General features: G+C 42.6%; 8 protein-coding genes across 8 annotated transcripts; 7 read left to right on the forward strand and 1 right to left on the reverse strand.

Moving 5' to 3' along the window:
- Positions 1 to 405: 405 nt before the first annotated feature.
- V1514DRAFT_324438 (uncharacterized protein) lies at positions 406 to 5180 on the forward strand. Its single transcript, XM_066926421.1, has 5 exons — positions 406 to 775; positions 855 to 966; positions 1032 to 1704; positions 1777 to 4321; positions 4379 to 5180. Exons 1-5 carry the CDS (start codon positions 708 to 710, stop codon positions 4974 to 4976), a joined length of 3996 nt encoding a protein of 1331 aa, XP_066785663.1. The 5' UTR covers positions 406 to 707; the 3' UTR covers positions 4977 to 5180.
- A 223-nt stretch (positions 5181 to 5403) lies between these two features.
- Positions 5404 to 7111, forward strand: V1514DRAFT_345883 (uncharacterized protein; the record flags this gene model as incomplete). The annotated part of the gene is made up of 2 exons (XM_066929244.1): positions 5404 to 7003; positions 7062 to 7111. 2 exons carry the CDS (start codon positions 5404 to 5406, stop codon positions 7109 to 7111), a joined length of 1650 nt encoding a protein of 549 aa, XP_066785664.1.
- A 183-nt stretch (positions 7112 to 7294) lies between these two features.
- V1514DRAFT_324440 (CDC45 family) lies at positions 7295 to 9820 on the forward strand. Its single transcript, XM_066926422.1, has 2 exons — positions 7295 to 9047; positions 9111 to 9820. Exons 1-2 carry the CDS (start codon positions 7438 to 7440, stop codon positions 9634 to 9636), a joined length of 2136 nt encoding a protein of 711 aa, XP_066785665.1. The 5' UTR covers positions 7295 to 7437; the 3' UTR covers positions 9637 to 9820.
- A 272-nt stretch (positions 9821 to 10092) lies between these two features.
- On the forward strand, positions 10093 to 11954 carry V1514DRAFT_115285 (uncharacterized protein). Its single transcript, XM_066924408.1, has 2 exons — positions 10093 to 10370; positions 10453 to 11954. The coding sequence occupies exons 1-2, from the start codon at positions 10157 to 10159 to the stop codon at positions 11742 to 11744; spliced, it is 1506 nt and encodes a 501-aa protein (XP_066785666.1). The 5' UTR covers positions 10093 to 10156; the 3' UTR covers positions 11745 to 11954.
- V1514DRAFT_324444 (uncharacterized protein) lies at positions 11746 to 14492 on the forward strand. The gene is made up of 6 exons (XM_066926423.1): positions 11746 to 12004; positions 12065 to 12547; positions 12621 to 12690; positions 12830 to 12999; positions 13076 to 13136; positions 13211 to 14492. The coding sequence occupies exons 2-6, from the start codon at positions 12224 to 12226 to the stop codon at positions 14452 to 14454; spliced, it is 1869 nt and encodes a 622-aa protein (XP_066785667.1). The 5' UTR covers positions 11746 to 12004; positions 12065 to 12223; the 3' UTR covers positions 14455 to 14492.
- A 63-nt stretch (positions 14493 to 14555) lies between these two features.
- On the reverse strand, positions 14556 to 16170 carry V1514DRAFT_324452 (60S ribosomal protein uL3). Its single transcript, XM_066926424.1, has 3 exons — positions 15960 to 16170; positions 15675 to 15777; positions 14556 to 15605 (listed from the first exon to the last, which is right to left on the reverse strand). The coding sequence occupies exons 1-3, from the start codon at positions 16107 to 16109 to the stop codon at positions 14692 to 14694; spliced, it is 1167 nt and encodes a 388-aa protein (XP_066785668.1). The 5' UTR covers positions 16110 to 16170; the 3' UTR covers positions 14556 to 14691.
- Positions 16171 to 16388: 218 nt separating this feature from the next.
- On the forward strand, positions 16389 to 18865 carry V1514DRAFT_324453 (ERCC4 domain-containing protein). Its single transcript, XM_066926425.1, has 3 exons — positions 16389 to 16546; positions 16604 to 16806; positions 16866 to 18865. Exons 1-3 carry the CDS (start codon positions 16421 to 16423, stop codon positions 18730 to 18732), a joined length of 2196 nt encoding a protein of 731 aa, XP_066785669.1. The 5' UTR covers positions 16389 to 16420; the 3' UTR covers positions 18733 to 18865.
- Positions 18866 to 19562: 697 nt separating this feature from the next.
- V1514DRAFT_324455 (GDPD-domain-containing protein) lies at positions 19563 to 23950 on the forward strand. Its single transcript, XM_066926426.1, has 6 exons — positions 19563 to 19743; positions 19795 to 19824; positions 19884 to 20017; positions 20073 to 20275; positions 20344 to 20390; positions 20452 to 23950. Exons 1-6 carry the CDS (start codon positions 19727 to 19729, stop codon positions 23507 to 23509), a joined length of 3489 nt encoding a protein of 1162 aa, XP_066785670.1. The 5' UTR covers positions 19563 to 19726; the 3' UTR covers positions 23510 to 23950.
- The last annotated feature ends 176 nt before the right edge of the window (positions 23951 to 24126 follow it).

Consider the following 24126-nt stretch of genomic DNA (forward strand, 5'->3'; position numbering starts at 1 on the left):
GATTATCAGCAATTATGTCCAACAATGTTCCCGTAGCAAACACAGTTTCATTAATCGCTGCATCGAATGCTGTAAACCCTTCACAATGTGAGGCTTTCGTATGGTGAACCTGTATCGTCACGAAAATAACATGTAACTAGTTTGGCTTTGCGCCTGTGCCAAATGCTTGTAAAAACACTGTCTTGAGTATGCCTCAAGTTTTGATGTTTGTGCTTCTGCGGAATAAATTTCAAATTGCATGTGTATAACTTTATTTCTGTAACTACATATATACTTTTTGAGGATTCTAACAAAAAGGCTCTAAAAGTTAGATTGAATTAAACTTTCAAATTCTAACTAAGTTATTACATAACTGATTACAACGGCTGTCAAGCCGATGCGAGAACATTACATTATCGTCGTCATCGCATCAGGAAGCCATTTGTTGTCACACTGCTAGAACCTGAAAACAAGGCTGCCGATTTTGTTTTTTTTAATAAAATTGATCGGTGAACAGGCTTGAAGGAATAAATTTCTGGCTTCTTTATCGTACACGTTTTGGTTGGGGTTTTACCCGTGGTGGTTGGGTCAATCCACGTGAACGAGAACGTCACCCTGTATTCCACGATCGCCATTCCTTTTTTTTTTGATATTTGTTCCTTTTTATTGATTTAACTTGGTTTTCGACAGAAGGAATCGCATATAATTTTTTTAGTCTGATGTTTTAAATGTCGTTACGGGTTTATAATGCGCACTCGGGCAGGCAGGTGGACCTCGACGCTGATCAGTTCCTAAGGTGAGGAGACATTTTTTTCTACACAATATGTTTTTTTTCCCTTATCTTTTATTGTTTCTAATTTGTTTTGTTGTATTAGTTTGCAAGAGTTTAGGGATGCTGTGGCCAAACAGCTGGCCATAACCAGCGCTCAACAAATATTGATGACTTCGCGTGCCACTCAACTACGCTTAGCGAACATCACGCATGAGGTAAGCCCAGCCGGCTCATTAATCTTCTAGTAACTTAATGTTCATGAACTAACAATTATGCATAGACTGAAGTTTATACTTTTGATAAATCTTTACTAGCTCATCCCAGTCCTACCCCACCATCGACACAGAGCCCCCTAATTCCGTTGAACATTCAACCAATCCCCAACATCATTAACCCTAAACCAACTCAAGAGGAATTGGTTGAGTTGTTCAATAAGAGACGTCAATGGTCTAATGGACTAGCTGTCCGTGCAGAATCATTAAATTCTGCGCTTCGGACCGCAGTGGCGGAGATTCAAGTCATTAGGAAATCGGTTGGCGTTGCCATGACCCATTTGACTCAGCATCTGGATAATATCGGCAAGTCATTTAAGGACGTGGTCAATAACGCGGTTATCGTAACTCAAGAGTTTGCCTCAACCGACTGGCAAGTCTCGCTGGCCAGACTAAATGACCTTCCGGTCGCTGACAGTTTTGGAGGTGGCATCTTGGCCGCCTGGATTGATCATGGCAAAATTCGCCAAGCACAAGCTGATTTGAGTGCAAATAATGAAAACATTCGTAATCGCATTCGTGATATCAAATTTGTTTTTGATAAAGTTTCGGAAGACAGCGATTCATTGAAATATGATATTGATGCATGGAATGATGTAGAAGTTAGGCTTGTTCATGATTTTGATTCTGCACCGTCCGCATTAGAAGATTTATTGGCTATTGCAAAAAAACTCGAAAAAGGTTTTTTTTTTATTTTTATTTAGTTCTGTTTCAGTTCAACAGGGGTTTTGTATTAATTTTTTTTCATTTTAGATGCTGATTACGTTGCTTCGCTTCCCTATACTCCAGCAAGCATGCGATCTATAGCCCGAATGGCGATGCTACATCAAAGGGAATATTTGTCGACAATGTCGAGTGCAGTAAGTGACATCTGGGAAATGAACCGCACAGCACTGTCTCGCAAGCAAGACGTACAAGTATCTTCTCTTAAGCTTCTTCACACATTGTCCCTAGTTCAATCTCGTGCGTCACCTATTCGTCCTGACCTTGCTTCTGTAGAGCGAGAAATGGAGAATACTCAAAATTCGCTCAATCTTTTGAAGCAGATGGATTCGTTACCTTTAATATACGGATCTCTTTTGATTGAATGCATTCGTAGGATCGAATGGAACGATAGAATCACGATCCTTACCGGCGAAGTCGCTGAAGAATTTGCAACTTGGAAAGCAGATGAACAAAAACGACGTACAAAATGGCTAAAGAGGTTTGGAGGAAACCTTGAATCTTTTCAACAAACTATTACGAGCAGTAGTGTTAATCATACAAGTGCGACGACTAGTATGAACAGCATATACAGTCTACAAAATGGAGGCAGCAGTTTGGCCGCCGTGGAACTAAATCTTCTCAGTTCAAAGGAAGAAACTACTGTTGATGTGACCCGTGAAGACGTCCAGTTCTTGATTGTGTCTTTGCAGCGCTTGCCTGGCACTGAATTTTTAGTTAGTCAACTTGGAGAAATGCTAAAAGAAATATATAGCATTGGCTACTCGAAAGGGAAATCGTCTGGTGTCGAGAAAAGAAGAGAAAGATTATTCAAGTCCGGAAGCTTCACTGAACACATTAGAAGCAGTATGCTTTTAACATCTACGTCAGCTGATAATATCAATAACAATAATAATAATGATAACAATAATAATGATAATGATAATGATAATGATAATAATGGTAATAATGGTAATAATGATAAACAACTATTGAAAGAGAACAAGAAGCTTCAAGAGAAAGTTCGCAGTTATGAGTCTAGAATTAGAAGATTGGAAGACATATTGCATCGGCAGGTCCGAATTCCGTTTGCCAATGGAACTGGCTTTATTTCTAGTCAAGGCCCGCCATATAGGTCGGCAGCTGCTGGTTCGTTATCTCAACAACAGTCTGCCATATTGGTAGAGCAATCACGTCTGGGCAATTCACCAGATCTAGCCCTTCGATTGACATCAGATGTTGGCGGTGCGTTGTCTAATATCGTGAACGATTCCAAATCCGAACTGCAACAGGCTCGAACCGCTTTTGACAAGGAGAAGCAGCGATCGGCAAAGTTACAAACCCAGCTTGCTGAAGCTGAACATAACATGCGAGAAGTTGAAGTGATTAAGCAAGATTTACTTGCCAATTTGGCGCAGCAAGAATCAGAATTTCAAGGTGAACGGAAATTACTGCGTGATGAGATTTCTGAATTAAATTCTAGATTGTATGCGTTTGAGGAAGAAGAACAAGAGCTTGAACATAATCGGATTGACCGCGAAGGAGTGATTGCTAATCTTGAACGTACGCTCGAGCAACACCAGTTTAGAGAACAAGATTTGGAACACATGAAAGCATCATTGGATACCGAGATCCGAGGACTACGTGAGCTCTTACGTCACGAACGTGAACAGAATCTGAAGATGAAACAGAATTCATCCACAACCGAGCTGACTGTAACGGTCCGCGAGATGAACGAGAAGCTTTTACAGGCAGAAGAAGTTGCCAATCTGAAAAAAGAAAAATTACAAAAACAATTGTCTGATAGTGAGACCGAGCTCAACGAGCTTAAATCGCGCATGGGGGAATTGGAAGATGAAAGGGCCAAGGCAATCCTGGAATTGGTGATTGAACGTGAACGACGCTCAAAACTGGCCAATAATTTGAATATCATATGGCACATTATTTCCCCGGACAGCGTCATTAAAGAACCAACGTCTGATGATGTGGAAAGAGCATTGAAAACAAAGTTTGATGAACATTCGCGCAATTTGATTCGTTTGCGTGATATAGAAAGCGAGTCTGCCCAAGCCAAAGCTGCACTTAAGGACCTAACCCGACAATACGACTCGCGCTCGATCAAAGCTCGCGACTTGACGCAACGTTTATATACGTATTACCGGCGATCCAGACAGTTGATGGATTCTTTAGATATTATATATTCGGGAAATAATTTAATATTCAACCATCAGGCTATGGATGAAGCACTTTACAAGATTTTGCCTGAAAAGGAAAGAGAAAAGCATTTACGGAAAACTTCGATTTCAAGCCCGGACACGACGCTGAGTTCAATAGCAGATGTCGAAGTTTTATACTGGATGGATATTGCAGAAGATAAGGAGAATAACCAGCTTGACAAATCAACGGCGGAAGCGGATCGATACATGAAGTATATAGATGCAATCGCGTTTGATTTTGATGCGTTTAATGAGCTCGTCCGACAACGAGTTCATGATGCCGAATATGTTGCAAAAAAGTGGCACAAGATGGCACGACTATACCGAGAAAAATCTCGAAAGTCAAAGAAAGAGGCGACAGAGAAGATTGCATTTAAAAGGTAAAAGATAACTGATTGCAAGAATCAAAACAAAAAGTTTTCTAATTTTATTTTTAGTCTTAAAATTGGTGACCTGGCGTTATTCTTACCGGCAGGGAATAGCTCTGAAGGTGGCGGGCCTCGAGCATGGATGGCATTTCAAGCTGGTGTTCCAACATGCGTATTACGGAATAATGAATCACATGTTTTGGAAGGACGAGAATGGTTTGTTGGCCGGATTTCAAGCATGGAGCATGCGAATTCTGAGGTTTTGCAAACGGTTAGCTTGGATCAAGCAAATCTGAAAATATATATCGTGGATGCTGCGGAGGAAATTGGGGAAACCCTGGGCATATCAGGTCAATCGGGCCAACAGCAACAACAACAAAGGCGGCCATCAGCTCTAGCCGCAGCTGCTGCGAAGCGTGTATCAAAACCCGAACTTGATGACGGATCTCGGTCGGCTTCAGCACCGGAGAGTAATTCAGGAACCCCTGACAATCACAGAGGACTCGGCAAGAGTCCGATTGGATCAGGAGATGAAGAAAATTACTTTCCCGGGCCCGAACTTGATCGACCACGTTCGGAAGAATCCTCGGACGAGTTAGTTTCAAGCATGCTGCCGATGGAACAATCGCAGCTTGCAAATGAACTATTTGGCCCAGACTATCAGTGAAGTGATTTTTTTTCTAATGTATATTTGTGTGGTGGAGGTTTAATTTTTTTTTTTTTCAAGTATATTTAAAGTCTTTTTTAATTACTTGCACTTTCCTATTTTTTCGCTGCATTTACAGATGGTTTCTTTGGGGGGAAGGTTGTTTTTATGGCGTGCAGTTTCCATGGTTATTGTCTAGTTAATATATTATTACCTATAATTTATTGCAAGTAGCTGCTGATCCAAGTTTTATGGACTTATTGGCAACTGCAGCTTGACGGCAGGCCCCGGGTTGAAGATAAGAACTGTGCGCTTGAAATCCTCCCCTGAATTCCCAACCAACCAACCACAACGCTTCGATGCCGAGATGCTGTCAGTTCGAGCCAGGCCGACAATTTTGCGGGTTATTCGTTTTCAACACTCAATCAATTCATCATTGAGAAAAAACATGGTTTTGTTACCAAATATTCCCATTCTTGCCAAGATTGCAAGTCATCCGCAAGACAAGACCGCCGTGATTCATAATTCGTCTCGCAAGTCGTTCACGTATGGTTCTCTTCTGAGGGACGTTGCCCGATGGCGGTCAGTGCTTGAAAATACTGGCGGCAAGTCAATTCCAGGTACTGGCAAGCGTATTGCCATCATGGGTGAAAATTCTTATCAATTTTTGGTTACTTTGCTGGCTGCGGTTTCCCTGCCAGACACGATTGCGGTTCCGTTGTGCACGTCTCATACCTTGCCAGAAATTAGCTACCAGCTTAACGACGCAGATGTCAGTGCCGTGCTCACGACGGAACGGTTTAAGGACAAATTGCAATTAATTGTCGCTGACAGAGAGTTTGTCATTTACGAAGATGTCGTGTTACCCGAAATTGATACTGACGTGTCAATTGAGTCCGGCACGATGGCCATTGAAGCCTCCGGCGGCATAATCCTTTACACTTCGGGCACATCGGGGAATCCAAAGGGAGTGGTAATTCCAAACGCTACTCTTAACGCTCAAGCTTCGTCACTTGTCAAGGCCTGGCAAGTGGCATCGACGGATACTCTTCTTCATACGTTGCCACTTCATCACATTCATGGAATTCTTAATGCGCTCTTGGTACCGCTTTCCGTGGGCGCGACCATTGTTTTCCATTTTCCTTTTGCTGCTGGACCGGTTTTGAACTTGTTGGCTCATGAGGATGAGTCTGCTCCCGAAATTACAATTTACACGGCCGTGCCGACCGTTTACTCCAGGCTGTCCACCCTATACCGCACGCTGCCTGAGGACAAGCAAACAGAGGTAACAGCTTCGATTGGCAAAACTCTTCACTTAGCTATGTGTGGTTCGGCAGCATTGCCTGACCCTCTTCGCGAGGGATGGCGTCAGATTTCGGGTGGTCATCCGCAGTTGCTGGAGAGATATGGTATGACTGAAGTTGGAATGGCATTGTCACAGCCTCTTAAGGAAGAAGACCGTACTAGCGGAAGCGTGGGTAAGCCTTTGCCTGGCGTCCATGCCAGGCTTGTTGATAAGGATACCGGCGACGTACTTTACTCTTCAGTCGGATGGGAGTCAGAAACTTTTTTCGTTGAACGTCCAAGTGGCGAAGACCACGTGCTGGGTGAGATTGAACTTTCAGGTCCTACGATTTTTAAGGAATATTGGCGAAAGAAAGAAGCCAGCGACGCATCGTTCGTCACCGATCAGGCCGGTCAACGATGGTTCAAGACTGGGGATATTGCCGGTGTTGACTCTCAGGCAAGATGGTGGATCAAAGGTCGCGAATCTATGGATATCATCAAGTCAGGAGGAGAAAAAATTTCCGCTCTTGAAATCGAGCGAGAGATTTTGTCGCTCGAAGGCATTCAGGAATGCGCGGTCGTGGGACTGCCGAGCGAGGAATGGGGTCAGTCAGTGGCAGTGGTCATCGTCATGGCTGACGGTCACGAACCAATCGAATACCTGCATCTCAAGACACAATTAAAATCCAGATTAACAGGCTACAAGATTCCAAAGGAGCGGAAAATTTTGGACAAAATCCCAAGAAACCAGATGGGCAAAGGTAAGCACAAAACATTCAAGTTTGAAAAAAAAAATCTAATTTATTAATTTCATCGCAGTAAACAAGAAGACTTTGGTAAAGCAAGTCTGGCCTGAGAAGTTTAACTGAGTTTTTTTTGTTGTACAGTAGAAATGTAACTAGATTGAATCAAACAAAAAAAACTTGTTTATACAAGTCTTCACTTGCGCTTTCTTTAAACGCGTTCGTAAAAAAAATTAAACGCGTCTGGTCCGGGTAATCAATACTCGCAAAAAAAACGCGTACTTTCGACGACGACGACGCTAAAGACAAGTTAAAGCTGTTTTAACATCTTCACGGTGAAGGCTGCGGTTCATATAAAAAGAAAGAAACAGAAATTCCACTGGTGTCTAATAGAGCCATAGTGGTGAAAATTAAATTGGGTGTTTTTACGTTAAGGGCCCGCCTGCCAGGAGATGTTCGTCCCGCCGGCATCGTACGTGGACGCGTTCAAGCAGCTTCGAAAAGCTGCCTTGTCGCACACGACGTGTCGACTGGTGCTGTTCGTCGCTTGCATGGATGTTGATGCCATATGCGCGGCAAAGATTTTGGTTGGCATTCTTAAGCGTGATTTAATTCCTCATCGTGTTTGTTCAGTATCGGGCTATTCTGAACTCAGGGATCGGTATGACGAACTAGAGGACGAAATTTCTTCGGTTGTTCTTTTGGGTTGCGGCGCGCTCGTGAATCTTGAGGAATACTTTGAAATCAATAACATGGATAATAACAATTATGATGATCACAATAATACTAATAATAATCATGACGATAATGAATTTGGCCAGGTGGAACAAGAAATTGAATCAAAACCGAAACGAAGAATATATGTATTTGACAGTCATCGGCCATGGAATCTGCACAATTTGTTTGGCGAGCAAAACGTTGTTACTTGCTTTGACGAGGGAGAAGTTCACGATGGGACGTTTAACGCCGAACGGGATGCACTTGTTGCGTTGGCAGATTTGGAAATTGATCAAAGTGATGAAGATGATGAAGACAGTGATAGTGATAGTGACAGTGACAGTGGCAGCGAAAGTGACGTCAGTAACGATGGCGAGGGCAATAACGCATCAGGCCAGTACATTGAAGAAGAACGTGAGGTTATGGATGACTTTTCAGATCAAGAAGAATTAGACACTCAACCGGTTATGGATAGAAAAGAATCCGATTTTGGTTCACCACATTCGTCACAGTCGGGCAAGCGCAAGTCACCATCGTCACCAAGATCACCATCTCCTTCACCTCGTCGTGCGAAATCAATTAAGGAAATACGTCGAAATTATCAATCAGTTATTGCCGCCTATTACAATCGAGGCGCCACATATTCAAGTCCAATATCATCTCAGCTTTACACACTTTTATCATTTTTAGGTGACGCCGGTACGCCAGACCTTTGGCTTTCCGTGGTCGGAACCACTGCGTTGGATCACCTGGCACCTCAAATGTACAGAAAATTATTCCCTTTACTACGGGATGAAGTAAGACGATTAAATCCTCCGCCTCCTCCTGGCTTGCGGTCTTCAGCAGATGATACCGCGCTTATAGTTCATTCAGATTTTCGAGTGTTTCTTCTTCGACATTGGTCATTATACGAATCTTTTTTACATTCTACTTATGTGGCATCGAGATTACAATTATGGACAGAGGACGGTCGGAAAAAATTGCATAAAATGTTGGCCAAAATGGGCATATCTTTGCATGCGGCAAAGGAACAATGGACTCATGCAGACGTGACCATGAAACGTGAACTCAGTCAAAGGTTATCTAGTGTGGCTGGATTATATGGTATCGATAATGTAATCCGGTCTGGTGTTATGAGAAAGTTTGGCTTTCGAGGTCAAGTTACTGCTGGTGATGCGGTCGAAGCAGTAACTGCATTGCTAGAATGTGGCGTTGGCAAGACGATTACTGAAAAGGAAAATGTTGATCCAAGCATTTCAAAAGATGATGTTGAAGACAGAAGCGAAGAGCAATACCGGTCACAATTGATTGAAAACTTTTGGACGGCTTGGGATGCTTTAGATGAGTAAGAAATTTTTTTTTTATATTTTTCTTTTTGGATTAATTAGCAGCTGACTGATAATTCTAGCATTGAGGTACTACTTCAAGGAATAAACCGGGCCCAATTGATTCAGCGAGCTATCGTTCGAGCCGGCACTGCGATTCTTGAGAAACGATCTGTTGTCGTATTGCGAACGTTTAGGCTTGCCGTCGTGCGAGATGGGCCTGATCTCGAATTATTTCGAAATCCGATAACGTTAACACGCCTTGCATCGTGGGTTTCAGAATGCGCTACTGAGATGGACGGTCGAGAATTGCCGGTCGTGATGGCGGCGCTTGATGTTCGCCGCGACACGTATCGAGTGGTCGGTCTTCCGCGACGAACAATGAATAAATCAGCCGAACAAGCCATTAATAATGAAGTTGAAAACAGTGAAGTTGATGAAGGAGAAGAAGAGACTTCGTCTAATGCTTTCGGAATGGCGTTTCAACAGGTAGCCAGGCAAACACAAGCTAGAGTCAAGATTGATAGCTTTGAAAGTTCGGTTGTGGACATTAGGAAGGATGATTTGACAGGATTTTTGGAAGGCTTAACATCGATTGGTATTGCCTAACCTAAGATATAAATAAAACAAAGAAAAAAAAAAGAGAGGTGCAGGGGCATGACTGGGATGAAGCTTTTTTGTTGATTTGTACATTATGGGGGTTTTATATCCGAATAGCATTTTATTTTTGTGTATACTAGCATGTGCATTTTTATATAGTTGCATTAATTAGATCTTTTTTTAATGAAGAAATTTACAAGTTTTCAATTATACCAATCACTTAACTGTTGACCATCTTCGATATTTCCATTACAACAAACATTGATAAGAAAACCAAGAAGTTAAACCCAGAACTGTACGAAACAAAAACAAAACAAATTGAAACCAAGATAATTTGTAAACAACTCCCGTTTTTGGTAATGGTTTCATGAATTGAAGGTTCATTGATTTGCATATCATTAACTCGACGTTCGATAAACTCTATTTTTTTCAATTTAGAACGTCAACTCCAAGCACAAACTTTGTTATATATTTCGGTTCGCCAACTACGCCTTGTACCGGAAACAATAACCGTAACTCATAACGGGCAATGGCTTCAATGCGGACATCAGTTACATTCAGCAGGTCAATTTTTAGAAGCTGGGGGGTCAGGGTGGCATGCACCCGATCATTAGCTACGGCTGCTGCAAGCAATCATCAGATCAATAATGCCCCCTCGCCAGTGCCATCCGACAAACCGACTCTCTACGATGTTGTTATTGTTGGCGGTGGAGTTTCCGGACTAACATTAGCTGCGGGCTTAAGTATGGGCAAATTTCTTCACTTTTTTTTTTTTTTTGGGTAACTGCAGAACCGGTTGAACTAACCGTCCTTGTGCAATAACAGAATCATCACCGCACACGGCACATTTAAAAACAGCATTGATCGAGTCATTGTCACTCGACACGGTCCGGAACTGGGATGCGCCACTTTCCCAGTTTTCAAATCGAGTTTCGAGTTTTACTCCATCTAATAAGGCCTACCTTGAATCAATCGGTGTTTGGAATCATGTCTATCAAGAACGCGTGCAAGAATACGACGGCATGAAAGTATGGGATGGCGTGTCCGGTGCCAGGATAGAATTTGATTCATTTAGCTTGACTGATGGAGGTTCGATTGCATACATGATTGAAAATTTAAATCTTCAGCAAGCTTTGTTATCGAAATTAGTTGAACACGACGGCATCACGGTTATTGATTCAACCAAAGTGGAAAAAATTGAACATGGCGAGGATCACGGCGATGTTGATCTAAGGACTTGGCCTACCTTACAACTTTCAAACGGGGACAAAATTGGTGCCAGATTATTAGTTGGCGCAGACGGTATTAACTCGCCGGTTCGTGCCTTTGCCGGGATCAAGTCCCGAGGATGGGATTATAACCAACATGGCGTGGTTGCCACGCTTACACTCGAATGGGATGATCGTCAACGGATAGCATGGCAGAGATTTTTGCCATCTGGTCCGATTGCGTTATTACCAATGCCAGATGGCAAAGCCAGTCTGGTATGGTCCACAACTCCCGAGCATGCTGCTCATCTTAAGCAACTGTCTAGCAGCGCGTTCTGCGCGTTAGTAAACGCAGCATTTAGGCTTGGCACTACGGACATCAACTATTTGCTATCACGATCGGATGAGAACGAGGTTGGTCAAGAGTTTGAATGGCGGGACGAGCAATTGCCTATCGAAGCCGAGGGGCATCAGTTCCCGATCAGGGTTGTCGAAGTAAATGACCGAGCATCTTTCCCACTCAGGCTGCGTCACTGTGATACGTATGTTGGCTCCAGGATTGTATTGGTTGGAGACGCGGCTCACACGACGCACCCGCTGGCCGGTCAAGGTCTGAACCTTGGCCAGGCTGATGTTCAGCAATTGATCACCGTGTTAGAATTTGCCGTTAAACGAGGAAGTGATATCGGTGACGAGGTCGTGTTGCAAGAGTACTGGGCAGATCGATACCCGGCCAATCATGTCACGCTCGGAATCGTGGACAAGTTGCAGAAACTGTACTCGACTGATTGCGCCCCAGTCGTTGCGGTTCGATCAGCTGGATTAGAAATCGTGGAAAGCTTGCCGTGGTTGAAAAAATTTATTATGACGCAGGCAGGAACTGGCATTAATGGTGGTAGTCAAATATAAATTTTCTTTTTTTTTTTTTTTTTTTTTTGTGTATTAGAAACTCGTTCAGCCACTTCTTCTGCATCTATTTTATGCATCTTTATAATGTTCAAAACATTGTGATTATGAAATATTATGTTGTTTCCTATTTACTATTGATATGTAGTCCATGTTCATGAATCATGATTTAAAAAAAATAAAATTATGAGAACGGTCTTCTGTTTGCAGAGGTGTAAGCAATCATTAAACTATGTTATTGTTTAGGCTGAAGAACTGATTCGGTAAGTTTACATCTACGTTCAGAGTTTTGCAAGTTACAGCATGTTTAATAACAGTGAAAGCTCAGATGGTTTAAAAGAAGATATACCAATATTTAGTGCATTAACTAACTGAGAAGATCGCGAATATTAATTGAAAAGTTTAAACCTGTCCTTTCTGAGTAATCTGATACTGATACAAAAACCACAAATACCTGTTTGAAGTTTTTTTTTTTTAAAATAATGAGCACCAGAGACCATTATTCAGACAATCGATCTTATCGTAATCGTCACAATTATCATGACCGAGACCGAGGCCGGGACCGGTCAAGAAGATCGTCACCACCACGACGATGGGAACGAAATGATGATCGATCAAAAAGGTCTCGGTATGATTCAGATTATTCATCGGATGATAATAATTGGAAATTGGGTACGAGTTCAAACAGGCAAAAAAGGTACCGGTCAAGGTCACGGTCACGGTCGCGATCACCATCTCCTGAGTATGGACGTCCTTCAAAAGACGTGATTCTTCAGGGATTAGCTGATGAAACAACTGAAGAAGAAGTAGGTTTTGTATTTAAAAGGATATTTTATTTAAGAGAAATGTGCTAACCAAGAGGTTATATGCATCGTGTAGCTTCAAGAATGCTTATCCGATTGTGGAGCAAAATTTAACAGCGTTGTTATCATTCGGGAGAGAGGCACAAGTATACTATAACTGATTTCTTTTTTTTCTTTTTTTTTTTTTTTTTTTTTTTTTTACGTGGACACGTTACGCATGCAAAATTTTAAAAAGGGACCAAAAAAAAAAAGAAGCAAATTACGGTTGATTCTAACTTGGCACAGAGAAGTCACAAGGATATGGATTCGCTCGATTTGGGAATCTTAAATTGGCGCAAGAATTTATTGATCAAAATTATCCAACAATTAAATGTAACACGAGTTCAAATATTCGGATTGCGTTCTCTAGAGATCATAACGATACCGGCCTTGAAGGCGGATGGACATGTTCAAGCGTACGTTGAGAATTTTTTACAGCCGAGTATTTAAAATTACGGAAACTTATCTTTTTTTTTTTCTTTTTAATGATAGTGTGATGCGGTTAATTACCCAAGAAGAGTGATTTGTTTCAAATGTACTGCACAAAAGCCAGGTAAGAGATTTTTTTTTTTTTTTTTCGTTTTCTGTTGATTAAGCGATTGAGTAATACTTATTGGGATGGTGCAGAAGTAGCTGATAAAGTAAAGAACGGCGACGGAGACGCTAGCGAGAATCCGTCACAATTTCTACTTTTACGAGGATTGGATATTGATTTGACCGAGACAGACATTGCAGAAAAGATTAAAGAGTTGGATCAACCGTTTCGAAGAGTGATCTTAATTCGAGACCGCGTCGGTAAATCATCATGGGGGTTTGCGTTTGTAGAATATGCTTCAACTGCAGCATGCAGCAACGTGCTCAAGAATTTGACCGAGCACGGATTAGAGATTCATGGCAAGTCATTAACGCCGAGTTTTATTCACCCTGGAGTTTTCATGCCAGTGTACATGCCACTTGATGATGACGAGTCTTATGCGTTTTTGGCTGCGAATGGTTCTACAAAGTTAAAATATTGGGATGAAACAGGGTATGCCTCAGTGCATATCAATGAATCTTTTAAGGAGCCAGTCAGGGAGGGTGACGGGTCAATAAAGAAATCACAGGACAAGGTCGTTGCAACTGCAGACAAGCCAAAGAAAAAAAAAATTGAACCGGTCGTGACGACAAGGAGGATGGCACCTCAACTTCAGAAATGGCAAGACCGGCAAGCCGAATTACACGGATCATCTGCAATCGATGCAGAACAAGAAGATTTATCAGCACTGGCAAGATCGAGCTCGTTGCAAGAATCGTTTTCTGATCCACGCAAGCCGGCATGCTTACTATGCATGCGCAAGTTTGCAGCATTTGATGAAGTCAACAAGCACGAAAGGTTATCCAAACTTCATGATTATCACCTGCGCAATTCGGAATCGGTAAGCAAAGGCAAGATCAGGATGACCAAGGCCAAGGCCAACGCACAAGGCTATCGAGATCGAGCTCGCGAAAGACGGGTGGCTAATAATCAACCGGCACGACGGGCGGCAAGAAATAATAACGAGCAAAGTGGTTCTTCATCAAAGCCGATTTTGCCGGTCACCGGCAAGGAAAAGGAAGAATCAGATGAGGAAGATGACATGTTTGCTGTCAATAACAACAGCAAGGCAAGCAAAATGATGGAAAAGATGGGATGGTCGTCCGGATCCGGTCTCGGTGTTAACCAAACTGGGATTGTGGAAGCGATAAGACCCAAGGTGTTTAGTGCCGGAGTAGGCCTTGGAGCGGAGCAAGGCAAGGATGCGGCAACAGAGGGCAAGCCGACAACGACGTACAATAGTTTTGTAGAAAAAGTTCGAGATTCTGCCAGGGAACGATTTGAACAAAGTCAATAGTGAATGTGAATAAATAAAATAAACATTCCGTCATGTAATTGGAGTACATAACTATGAACTAAAGTAGTAGTTAACTATACGTAGTTTGTGAATATTTACTACATGTTTTGCAAAAAATCAAATTGAATGCGGCAAATGAGACTTTTTTTTAAAACTACTATTACATCACGAGATCCAAATTTAGTGCCATTACTTAAATCCCCTTTATTATCGTATTCTAATATTTTTTGTTTTATTTTACTCGGCATCCTTCTTAAGAGTTCCGAGGAATGCGCTCTTCTCAGCAGGAGTCTGGAAACGACCCTTACCAAACTTGGACGCGGTATCGATCCACTTAAGTGAAACGTTCTCGAGCGCCCATCTTGAAGAGTGAGTTCTCAACGACTTTCTAAGAGTGATGACACGCTTCTTAACACCAGGGATGGAACCCTTGATGATAAGGAAATCATTCTTGACCTCACCATAACGAACGAAACCGCCAAGAGGAGTGATGGCCTTCTCGGTTCTGTCAAAATCAGTAGAGGCGTTAGCCTTGTCGTCACCCTTGCCAACTCTGTAGATCTTGTGGTTGACAGAGGTACGGTGATGGTAGCCGTCCTGACCGGCACGGGCAACGGTCCATTGAACGTGAGCAGGATGCCAGGCACCAATACAGGCGACCTTTCTCAGACCACGATGAGTCTTGCGAGGAAGCTTCTTAGTTCCCCATCTGGCGGTAACACCTTCGTAACCGTGACCCTTGGTAACGGCAATGGCGTCAATGATCTCGTCCTGCTCGAAAACGGAGGTAACTGGGATCTCCTGCTCGAAGTGCTCCTTGGCCCAGTCGACCTTGTCGGAGATGGAACCACCGTTAACCTGGATCTCGATGAGGTGGGCCTTCTTTTGCGAAAGAGGAGTCTTGCGAATCTGAGTGTGAGCAAGAACACGAACAACGGTGGCGTACTTCTTGATGCGCTCGAGTTCACGGGACACGGAAGCACCATCATCAGCGTACTTCTTGGTGTACTTGGTGAAAGCTTTCTTCTTGCTGTGATACCAGTTTTTGTAGAATCGTCGCTTGACTTCCTCGGACAAATGTTCAGCCCAGACAGTGGTAAGCGATCGAAGACCACGTGGGGACTCAATGTAACCAACAACACCAACAACAACTAATCATACACTGTTAGCCTGATGTAAAGTAAAAAAAGAAAGAGTTTTTTTTTTCTAGTGTAACATACCGAGAGGAGGAGTGTCAACGACAGTGACGGCCTCAACGACCTCACGCTTGTGCATCTTGGAACCAGGACGGTCGAGATCACGAACAACAGTGGTCATGCCAGCCTATATTATATTTTATTAGCATCTTTTGTCAAGTCGCGGAGAGGAGTGCTAGAACAATATTTTGAGATTGAACAGGCAATTCGTTGTATCTTTTTCTTGATTCATCCACCGATGCCTTGCTGATCCAAATCCCGTCCATATCTGAACACATTGCAGTAAATCACATCGTAGTGTAGTCATACCTTGTAACCAAGGAAAGCAGTGAGGTGAACGGGCTTGGTCTTGTCATCGGTAGGGAACGACTTGACCTTTCCGCGGTGACGAGCGGCCCTCTTTCTGGGCAGGAATCCCAGAGATCCGTGTCTGGGTTCTTCGTATTTTCTGTGGGACATTGCTGAGACGGTCCTTTGTTATTGGCAACTTTTCGAAATGTGCTGAGGGTCTGATATCTGGAGGACCTTTTGGCGGATTCGAAGGCGGCGAGTTTTCTGGGCCCGAGTCGCCAGCCCGAGCAAGTTGCGTGTTCCGGGCAGCGAGCGCCGGGCCGTGACTGCGTTTTGCCCTAAGCTGGCTAGGGTTCCAACTGCACCGCCACACGAAGCCCGCACCGCCGCACCGGGCTGGGGTGTTTGTTTACGTTGCTTAATTGATTTTCTGGTGAACCGCCGGATGGCATGTGCGAGTGCTGGCAACGGGCACGGCGATGGATTTCACGGACATGGCACGCCAGGTGGTCGTCATCACGTCTTGTACGTTTGACGATGCTTTGGCCGACGTGAGGTTCACCCAGTCGGTGCCACTATCAATCAAGCGATTCTACACCGGCAAGGTACGCGAGAGCGCTGCTGCTGCTAATGCTGCTGCTAATACTAATGCTATTGGCTAGTTTTTAGATGGAACCTCGAGACTAAATTCAGTACCAGACGTGTTACGGTCGTCTCCTCCCCGCCATAAGGCAGAGATCATTCTGCTAGACGACACGCCTGCCCGGTCTTTCATCAGATCCTCACCGCCTCCTTCGGCTCGGTCAGTGCAAAGGTCGTCAGAAACCCCACGCACTAAGCATGCAGCAGAACGTTTCAACTTATCGTGCGTATTTATTAATTTACTATCTACCCATCTATTCATTCAATCTAATTTTAGCTTAGTGGCAGACTTTCCCCCTTTGACCGCGGACATGCAAACAACATTATCATTGACGACGACGATAAAGCCGTTCCAGTCTTGCACGCTGTTCATAACATAACCACACTGAGTTCAAGCCAAAACTCTGCAGGCACGCTTGGCTCTCATGCGCGTGCCAAGACAACTCCATATTTTGACCTTGTCGACGACGAAGATGAAGAAGACAAGTTGATTGTTGAAATTCCTACAACCAAGAGGACTTTGCAAACTGCGAAGCGCACAATATCTTTGCCTATTCTCGCTAGGTCTGGCGACAGTGATCTGAGTGATCTCGAGGAAGAAATTGACGATATCAATACCGTTTTCAACAGGCTGAGGAACATTAAACCCTCACAGACTGCACTGACCTCGCAAGCGACAAAGTCAGCCACGCCGTTACCGTCTGCAAAAACTGCAACATGCAACTTCCAACAATTTTCAGATGACATATCAATAACAAACCTTGTGTCGTCTTCACCCTCTGCCGCACCTCTTGCCGGATTAAAGCATGCTCATGACGGTAGGGTAATGGTTACCCCAGGTTCCGCCGATTCAATAATTGCACGACTCAATGAATTAGACAAGTACAAGCTAGCCAAACTGGCAAGACCACAAGCTCAAATTGTGCCAGACGCAGAGAAAAAGAAAAAGAACAAAAATGATCAGGAAAATAAGAGACAAAGAATTGAATCACAGCAAAATAGTGATGAAGAAAATAAAAAGCCAAAGCGTGGTAGGCCCGCGGCAAGGACTCAATCTGTAAAGGACAAGGAGGAAAAAGAACTTGCCAGGGAGGAAAAGAAAAGGCAAAAAGAACAAGCAGCAGCTGAAAAGATTAAAGAAAAAGAATTGGAAGCCGTGAACAAGCTCAAGATATCCAAAAAGGATACGTGTGAAGAAATGATTGTTGATCTTGATAATCAGTTTGTGCAGACTGACTGTGGCCAACGACTGCAGAATATTCTGAGACCGTTAGGTATTGAAGTTTCAACCAACTGGTCCAGTCCAACAGGGAACATGATTAAATGGAGACGCAAGGTCAACGCCGAGTACAATACCGCCCTGGGACATTTTGTCCCCATACCAGAAGAAATTAGAAAGGAACATTTTATCTTGGTCATGCTGACCGGGGTTGAGCTAATCAATTTGGTATTGAGCAAAACTTTGCACGACCATGTCCAGAGTATTCAACGGTTTTTCCCAACCATGAAGATTATATACATGATTAATGGGCTGCACAGTTTCTACCGGAAATCAAGCACGATGGCTCGGCGGGAATTCAACAAAGAAGTGCAAGGTGCATTAGGCACGATTACGAATCAGAACCGGTCTAAAAAAAATAAGAGCAGGAACAATGAGCCGAATGATTTGGAATCAGCAGTGGCAGCCAAGTTTGATCGGTCAATACACGAAGATCAAGTTGAAGAAGCGTTGGTGATGCTGCAGATCAAGTATGGCTGCCTTATTTTCCATACCAGCAGTTCTATCGATAGCGCAGAATGGCTGGCAGGCATGACTCAGGATATTAGCATGATTCCTTACAAGAAAGCACGAACCAATATCAACGAGACCATATGCATGGAGGCTGGCCAAATAAAGACCGGATCCGATTGCCGGGACACGTTTGAAAAGACGCTGCTGCATTTTAAATACGTAACCCCTGGAATCACAGAAAAAGTGGTGGATCGATTTAAAGCGATCAATGAAATGATGAAAAGTTTGGAACTTAACGGGCCGAATGTGCTACTCAACTTGGGCGGCTCGGACTTCAAGCGCGGCATAGGCAAGTCACTTGCCAACACCATGCATGCAGTGTTTACGAGCATGAATCCGAACGCACTTGTGTCTTGACACTTCGTTTATATATACAATAAAGAAAAAAAATAAAATTGTATTTCAATACTTATTATGAAAGAAAAAAAAATTGTCTTCAGAATCACAAACTCTCTTTTTGTATTCTCATTATACCAACGTAACGCTCAAGCTTTTTTTTTTTAAGCCAATGTTAGCAAGGTACAAGTTCAAATTTGGCTTTCGTGAATAATCATCCTTAGACCGTTTTTTGATTACAAAAATTGATGCAAGAGAACATCACACATTACATGCGAAACAATGCCCGTCCGATCTCTGTTCTTGCTATGTATATAAGTCAGTCATTTCACATTGAAACTACGTCCAAAACGTGTCAAACTAAGCGGGCTCGTCATTAGACTGCATTCAATTATTAGTATTGTTACTCAATATAAATCACACTCATACATACCATTGCTCATCTTGCTTCAATTATTAATATGGGTATAGTGTACCTTTGTAGATGAGTTGCATTATATTTTGCAAAATCTGTGACTACATAGCGTGTGAGGCTAGTCACAGTCAATACCGAATCACAGTTGTGATCTGACGTTAAAATCGCACACTGCAAGTAGGAAACAAATGTACTTATTTTTATACCTGCACTCAACAGCTATACAGGCAATAGTTATTAGCTGATTAACTATTTTATATAATTCAATTAACTAGTTTATATATATAACATTATTTTGTTTATGAATCACTTGCAAGCCATGTGTGCACGTGATTGAGCCTTACGGACCTGATTGGTTGTCTTTTGCCCCTGAAACCACTCACAAGGATTTACTCCAAAACAAGAAACGTAATTAATTATACATATAAACAAGCATCAAATAAGAAACGAAAAAGCACGACCGGGCTCAATGAACCAATAAATAACCCACCCACATCACCGGCCCAACTTGACCTGGTTTGCGATAAATTTGATGGCCCCGTCCGTGGTACTTTCTTGTCTTGCGTTCACCCAATTTTGTATTTATTCTCGCTGGTCGTCATGAAGTTCGGCAAGAAGTACGTGGCTCGTGAAAAGATCAAAAATGTATATGCTGACTTGTTTTGAAGTTTACCTAGAAACCAGGTTCCAGAATGGAGGTATAAGCGATCTCTTTTAGTTTTTGAAAGCTTTTCCCCTACTAAGTCAACTCATGCAGCACATATTATCTCAACTACAAATCTCTCAAGAAGCAAATCACAAATGCACGATCCCGTGCGGCGGCGGCAGCAGCGGCGACAACGACGTCGACTGCCGGCCCTGATGGCCCTGTCAAGGATTCGTTTCTTACTCGTGAGTAGAACATAAATGGCAATCGTTTTAAGGATTAATCGTTAACATGACTTAGCATTTTTTTATTCCCTGGACAGAAACTTGGAAACCGTGGATTCGTTCTATAACAAAAGACTGGCCGAATGTTCGAGGCGGTTAAAATCATTGCTAGACAGATTTCATCACTCAGGCCTCAAACCTGAAGATTTTGAAAATGACGAATTAGAAGATTTAGTAGCTGCTTTGTTGGAACTTAGAAGTCAACTTAGAATGCTTCAAGTACGACTACTATTCAAATACTCTTGTTTATTTTTATTTTTTGAGGCTAATATGGTTTTTTTTTACAGTGGTACGCCGAAGTTAATCGACGTGGCTTTATCAAGATTCTTAAAAAGTTTGTTGACCTGTCGCAATTTTTCTTTTGCGGGTTTGTTTTGTATTAATCATTGGTCCAGGCTCGATAAGAAATGTCACATCAGCGAACAACAGCGATATCTTGACTCCAAAGTCTTTGTTCTCTCGTTTGCTTCTGGAATTGAGGCAAGTCAGTCTATGGAAACCATCAATAGTTGGCTGTCAAATCTTGCTCCCAATGAACTCGATCACTCATCTCGGTCTGGCACGCCAAATTCCCAAATCAAGCAATACTCATCAGCTGCTGATGCACCACAACCACCAGGTAGTCATTTATACGATCTGGAAACAATAAAAGCTGTTGTGGCCACTGATGATATTGAAACCTTAAAGGTTGCCATTGCTGAATCTGGGGAATGGTTAACTCAGAAAGTTCTTTTAGCATTGCTTCAAAAAGCCATATCATTAAAATCTTTACAATCGGTTGAATATCTTTTAACAATAGTTGATAATTTGACTGATTTGTCCGATCTGCGTGAACGCAACATTTTTCATCGACACGTTGTTGCCCTTGGTCGTCAGCATTCTTCAAAACCAACCGCGACTTCTCTTTATATTACTCCGGCTGAGAATCCTGTATCAACCGCTCAGTTAACTGCCGTGTACGGATCTGATGGTATTAACTCCACGGATGAAACTGCCATTTTGCGATTTATTTTCAATCGCTTGCCAGAATCTCAACGATCTGCTTTGGCGGCAAAGGATGCGTACAAGAGAACGACCTTGCACTACGCTTCCCAGTATGGCATGCTTAAGGTGACTGACATTATTATCGAATACTTAATCAAGTGGAAAATTTTTGATGTCGCCCATGGCTTAGACGCTGCTGAATGGGTCGATGGCGAAGGGTTTACGCCTTTTCATCTTGCCGTTATTGGCAATCACCCGAAAACGCTCAAGGTATTACTCAATTCTAATCCTCACGGTGTCTCGCCACGCAATTCTTCAAATTTGTTAAACTACGCTGCAAGGTCGAATTATAGTAATATTATTGAGCTGTTGTTGGACGCTGGCCTTGATATTAACTACGCTGAGTACCAACTTGGTGAAACCGCTCTTTACGTGGCATCACGGACTGGTCATGTTGAAAGTGTGCAAGTTCTTTTAAAACATGGCGCTAATACCGAGATTGCGGAAGCAACATATGGATGGACTCCGCTTTTCGCTGCCTCGGTTGATGGGTTTTTGCAGATCGTTGAACTTTTGATTGCGAATGGTTGTGACATTGACAGAACTGACGGTTCTGGGTGGACAGCTATGGAGCATGCCAGCTTGCGAGGTCATTTAGATATTGCTAAAAAATTTCCTTCAAAGCAAATACCTGGTTCTCCAGTGGTTGCAAATTTTGATGTGACCGCGGCCGCATCAGCGTCCGTCGAAAGTTTGGCATCAATTTCATCATCATCTTCTTCATCCAAACGGTCATTGTCACCCGGAAGTTCATCAATCCGCAAGTTTTCGCAAGAGCCAATCAAAAGTTTTGGACATCGATATCTTACAAGTCAATCCATGATTTTACTAACACTCGGATCTACGGATACTCGGTCAGATGTTGTTCCGGTTCAACTTGAACAAGTTCCGTTTTCACAAATTCATTCAACACAGCTGGACACGGCTTTGTCATTAGTTATTTGGGCACAAGGAGCCACTAACGAGCCTACAGTTATTGACCTGCCGATTCAAGACAATCAAACTACTGAACCAATCGTTTTTTACTCTGATGATCCATCAAAAGTTAAACTTTTTTTTGACTTGGTGCCTACTTATGCTGGCAATAGGCAACAAATACTCGGCCGCGCGGTCGCTATTCTTTCATCTATTCAAACATCACTAGGTCACTCGGTGCGAAGTTTGCATCAGACAATTACTGTTCCGCTTGTTCAAGCCACCACGCTCGACATTCTCGGCACCGTAAATTTTGAGTTTTTGACCGCCACGCCGTTTTCGCATGCCAACATTGGCATTGCAAAATCTTCAACTTATTGGAAATCGCTTGCCTCTTCAAAAGTTATCGGTCATCGTGGGTTGGGTAAAAACTCGACCAGCAGAAAATCTTTGCAACTTGGTGAAAATACTTTGCAATCATTTATTGCCGCGGCAAATTTGGGTGCCAGTTATGTTGAATTTGACGTGCAGCTGACCAAGGATCGGGTTCCTGTTATTTATCATGATTTTTTGGTTGCAGAAACCGGGATCGACGTGCCCATGCACGCATTAACTTTGGAACAGTTTTTAAACGTTTCAGAACGGCGGAATCCCAAGAGCAAGAGCCGGAACGCGTCACCGAGACGAAATGATAGTCGAAATGGTAGCACGATCAGCAACACCAGCAGCAACAGCAACAATCACAATAACAACAACAACAATAATAATAATAGTAATAGTAATAATTACAGTGAAACCGATGTTAAACCTGGACGACGCCCGAGGTCACTTTCGCTTGAAATGGAAGAAGAACTGGATTTAGATTTTGCTGAACGATTAAAGTTTACCCGAACGTTTAAAACAAAAGGATTTAAAGGCAATTCACGTGGCGTCAGCATTCAAGCTCCGTTTACGACATTGCAAGAAGTTTTAAAAACCATTCCGAAAAACGTGGGGTTTAATATTGAATGCAAGTATCCGATGCTGGACGAAACTCAAGCTGAGGATATGGATGACGTGGCGATTGATTTAAACGAATGGGTTGATTCGGTATTGAAAGTCGTTTATGATCATGCCGATGGCAGGGATATTATTTTTTCAAGTTTCCATCCTGACGTGTGTCTGATGCTTTCACTAAAACAACCATCAATCCCAGTTTTATTTTTAACCGAGGCGGGAACCATGCAAATGGCTGATATCAGGGCAAGCTCGTTGCAGGAAGCAATCAGGTTTGCGTCTCGCTGGAACTTGTTGGGATTGGTATCAGCTTGTGAACCATTGATTCTCACGCCGCGATTGATCACGGCGGTTAAGGAATCAGGACTGGTATGCTTTAGTTATGGTGTCATGAACAACGTTCCATCATATTGTAAGCTGCAAATGAGTTACGGTCTTGATGCCGTAATCGTTGACTCGGTATTGGCAGTCAGGAAAGGGTTAACGGTGGAACAATAGACGGGACAATAAAAAATATATATATATAACTATGCGTGCATATATATATAGTTACAAGTTTGAGTTTGTTCAATATTCATGTATTTTGTCGTGAACGGTTTGAATTTGCCAATGTTGTTTAGCCTCGTGAAGTAGCACTAAACCACTGTTGGGTTCGGATTAAGTCAAGTTAAATCAATCTTGCGTTTCACAGTGTAGTCAGGCTAATTCACTTGCACTTATCATATTGACCCGGTATCGACTGTTTGATCTTTTTTTTAAAGTCATGCCCATAGCAATGGTGTTCACATTAGATGTTGTAACCAATACTGTACAAGCTCCAATCCTAACTGGAAAACATATCAATCCAATGGCTAAAAAAACACAGAAAGCGTGTCGGGCATATTATATCTCCAAAAAAAAAAAAAAAAAAAAAAAAACAATTTTGTTGCCAAATTATAACTGCCTCTTTCGTTTTGAAGAAAAATAATTTTTTTATTCGAATATCAAATTGTAATTGACGTGTACTTGCTTTCACGTGTTACGCGAGAGTCACGCGGAAGTCACTGACAAGTTTTCAATTAAACTATGACCTATACCAAAGTTATATGCTTAAAATTAAATATATTTATTCCCAG

The sequence above is a fragment of the Lipomyces japonicus genome (genome assembly GCF_038497905.1).
Source record: "Lipomyces japonicus strain CBS 7319 unplaced genomic scaffold V1514scaffold_3, whole genome shotgun sequence".
Taxonomy (NCBI): domain Eukaryota; kingdom Fungi; phylum Ascomycota; class Lipomycetes; order Lipomycetales; family Lipomycetaceae; genus Lipomyces; species Lipomyces japonicus.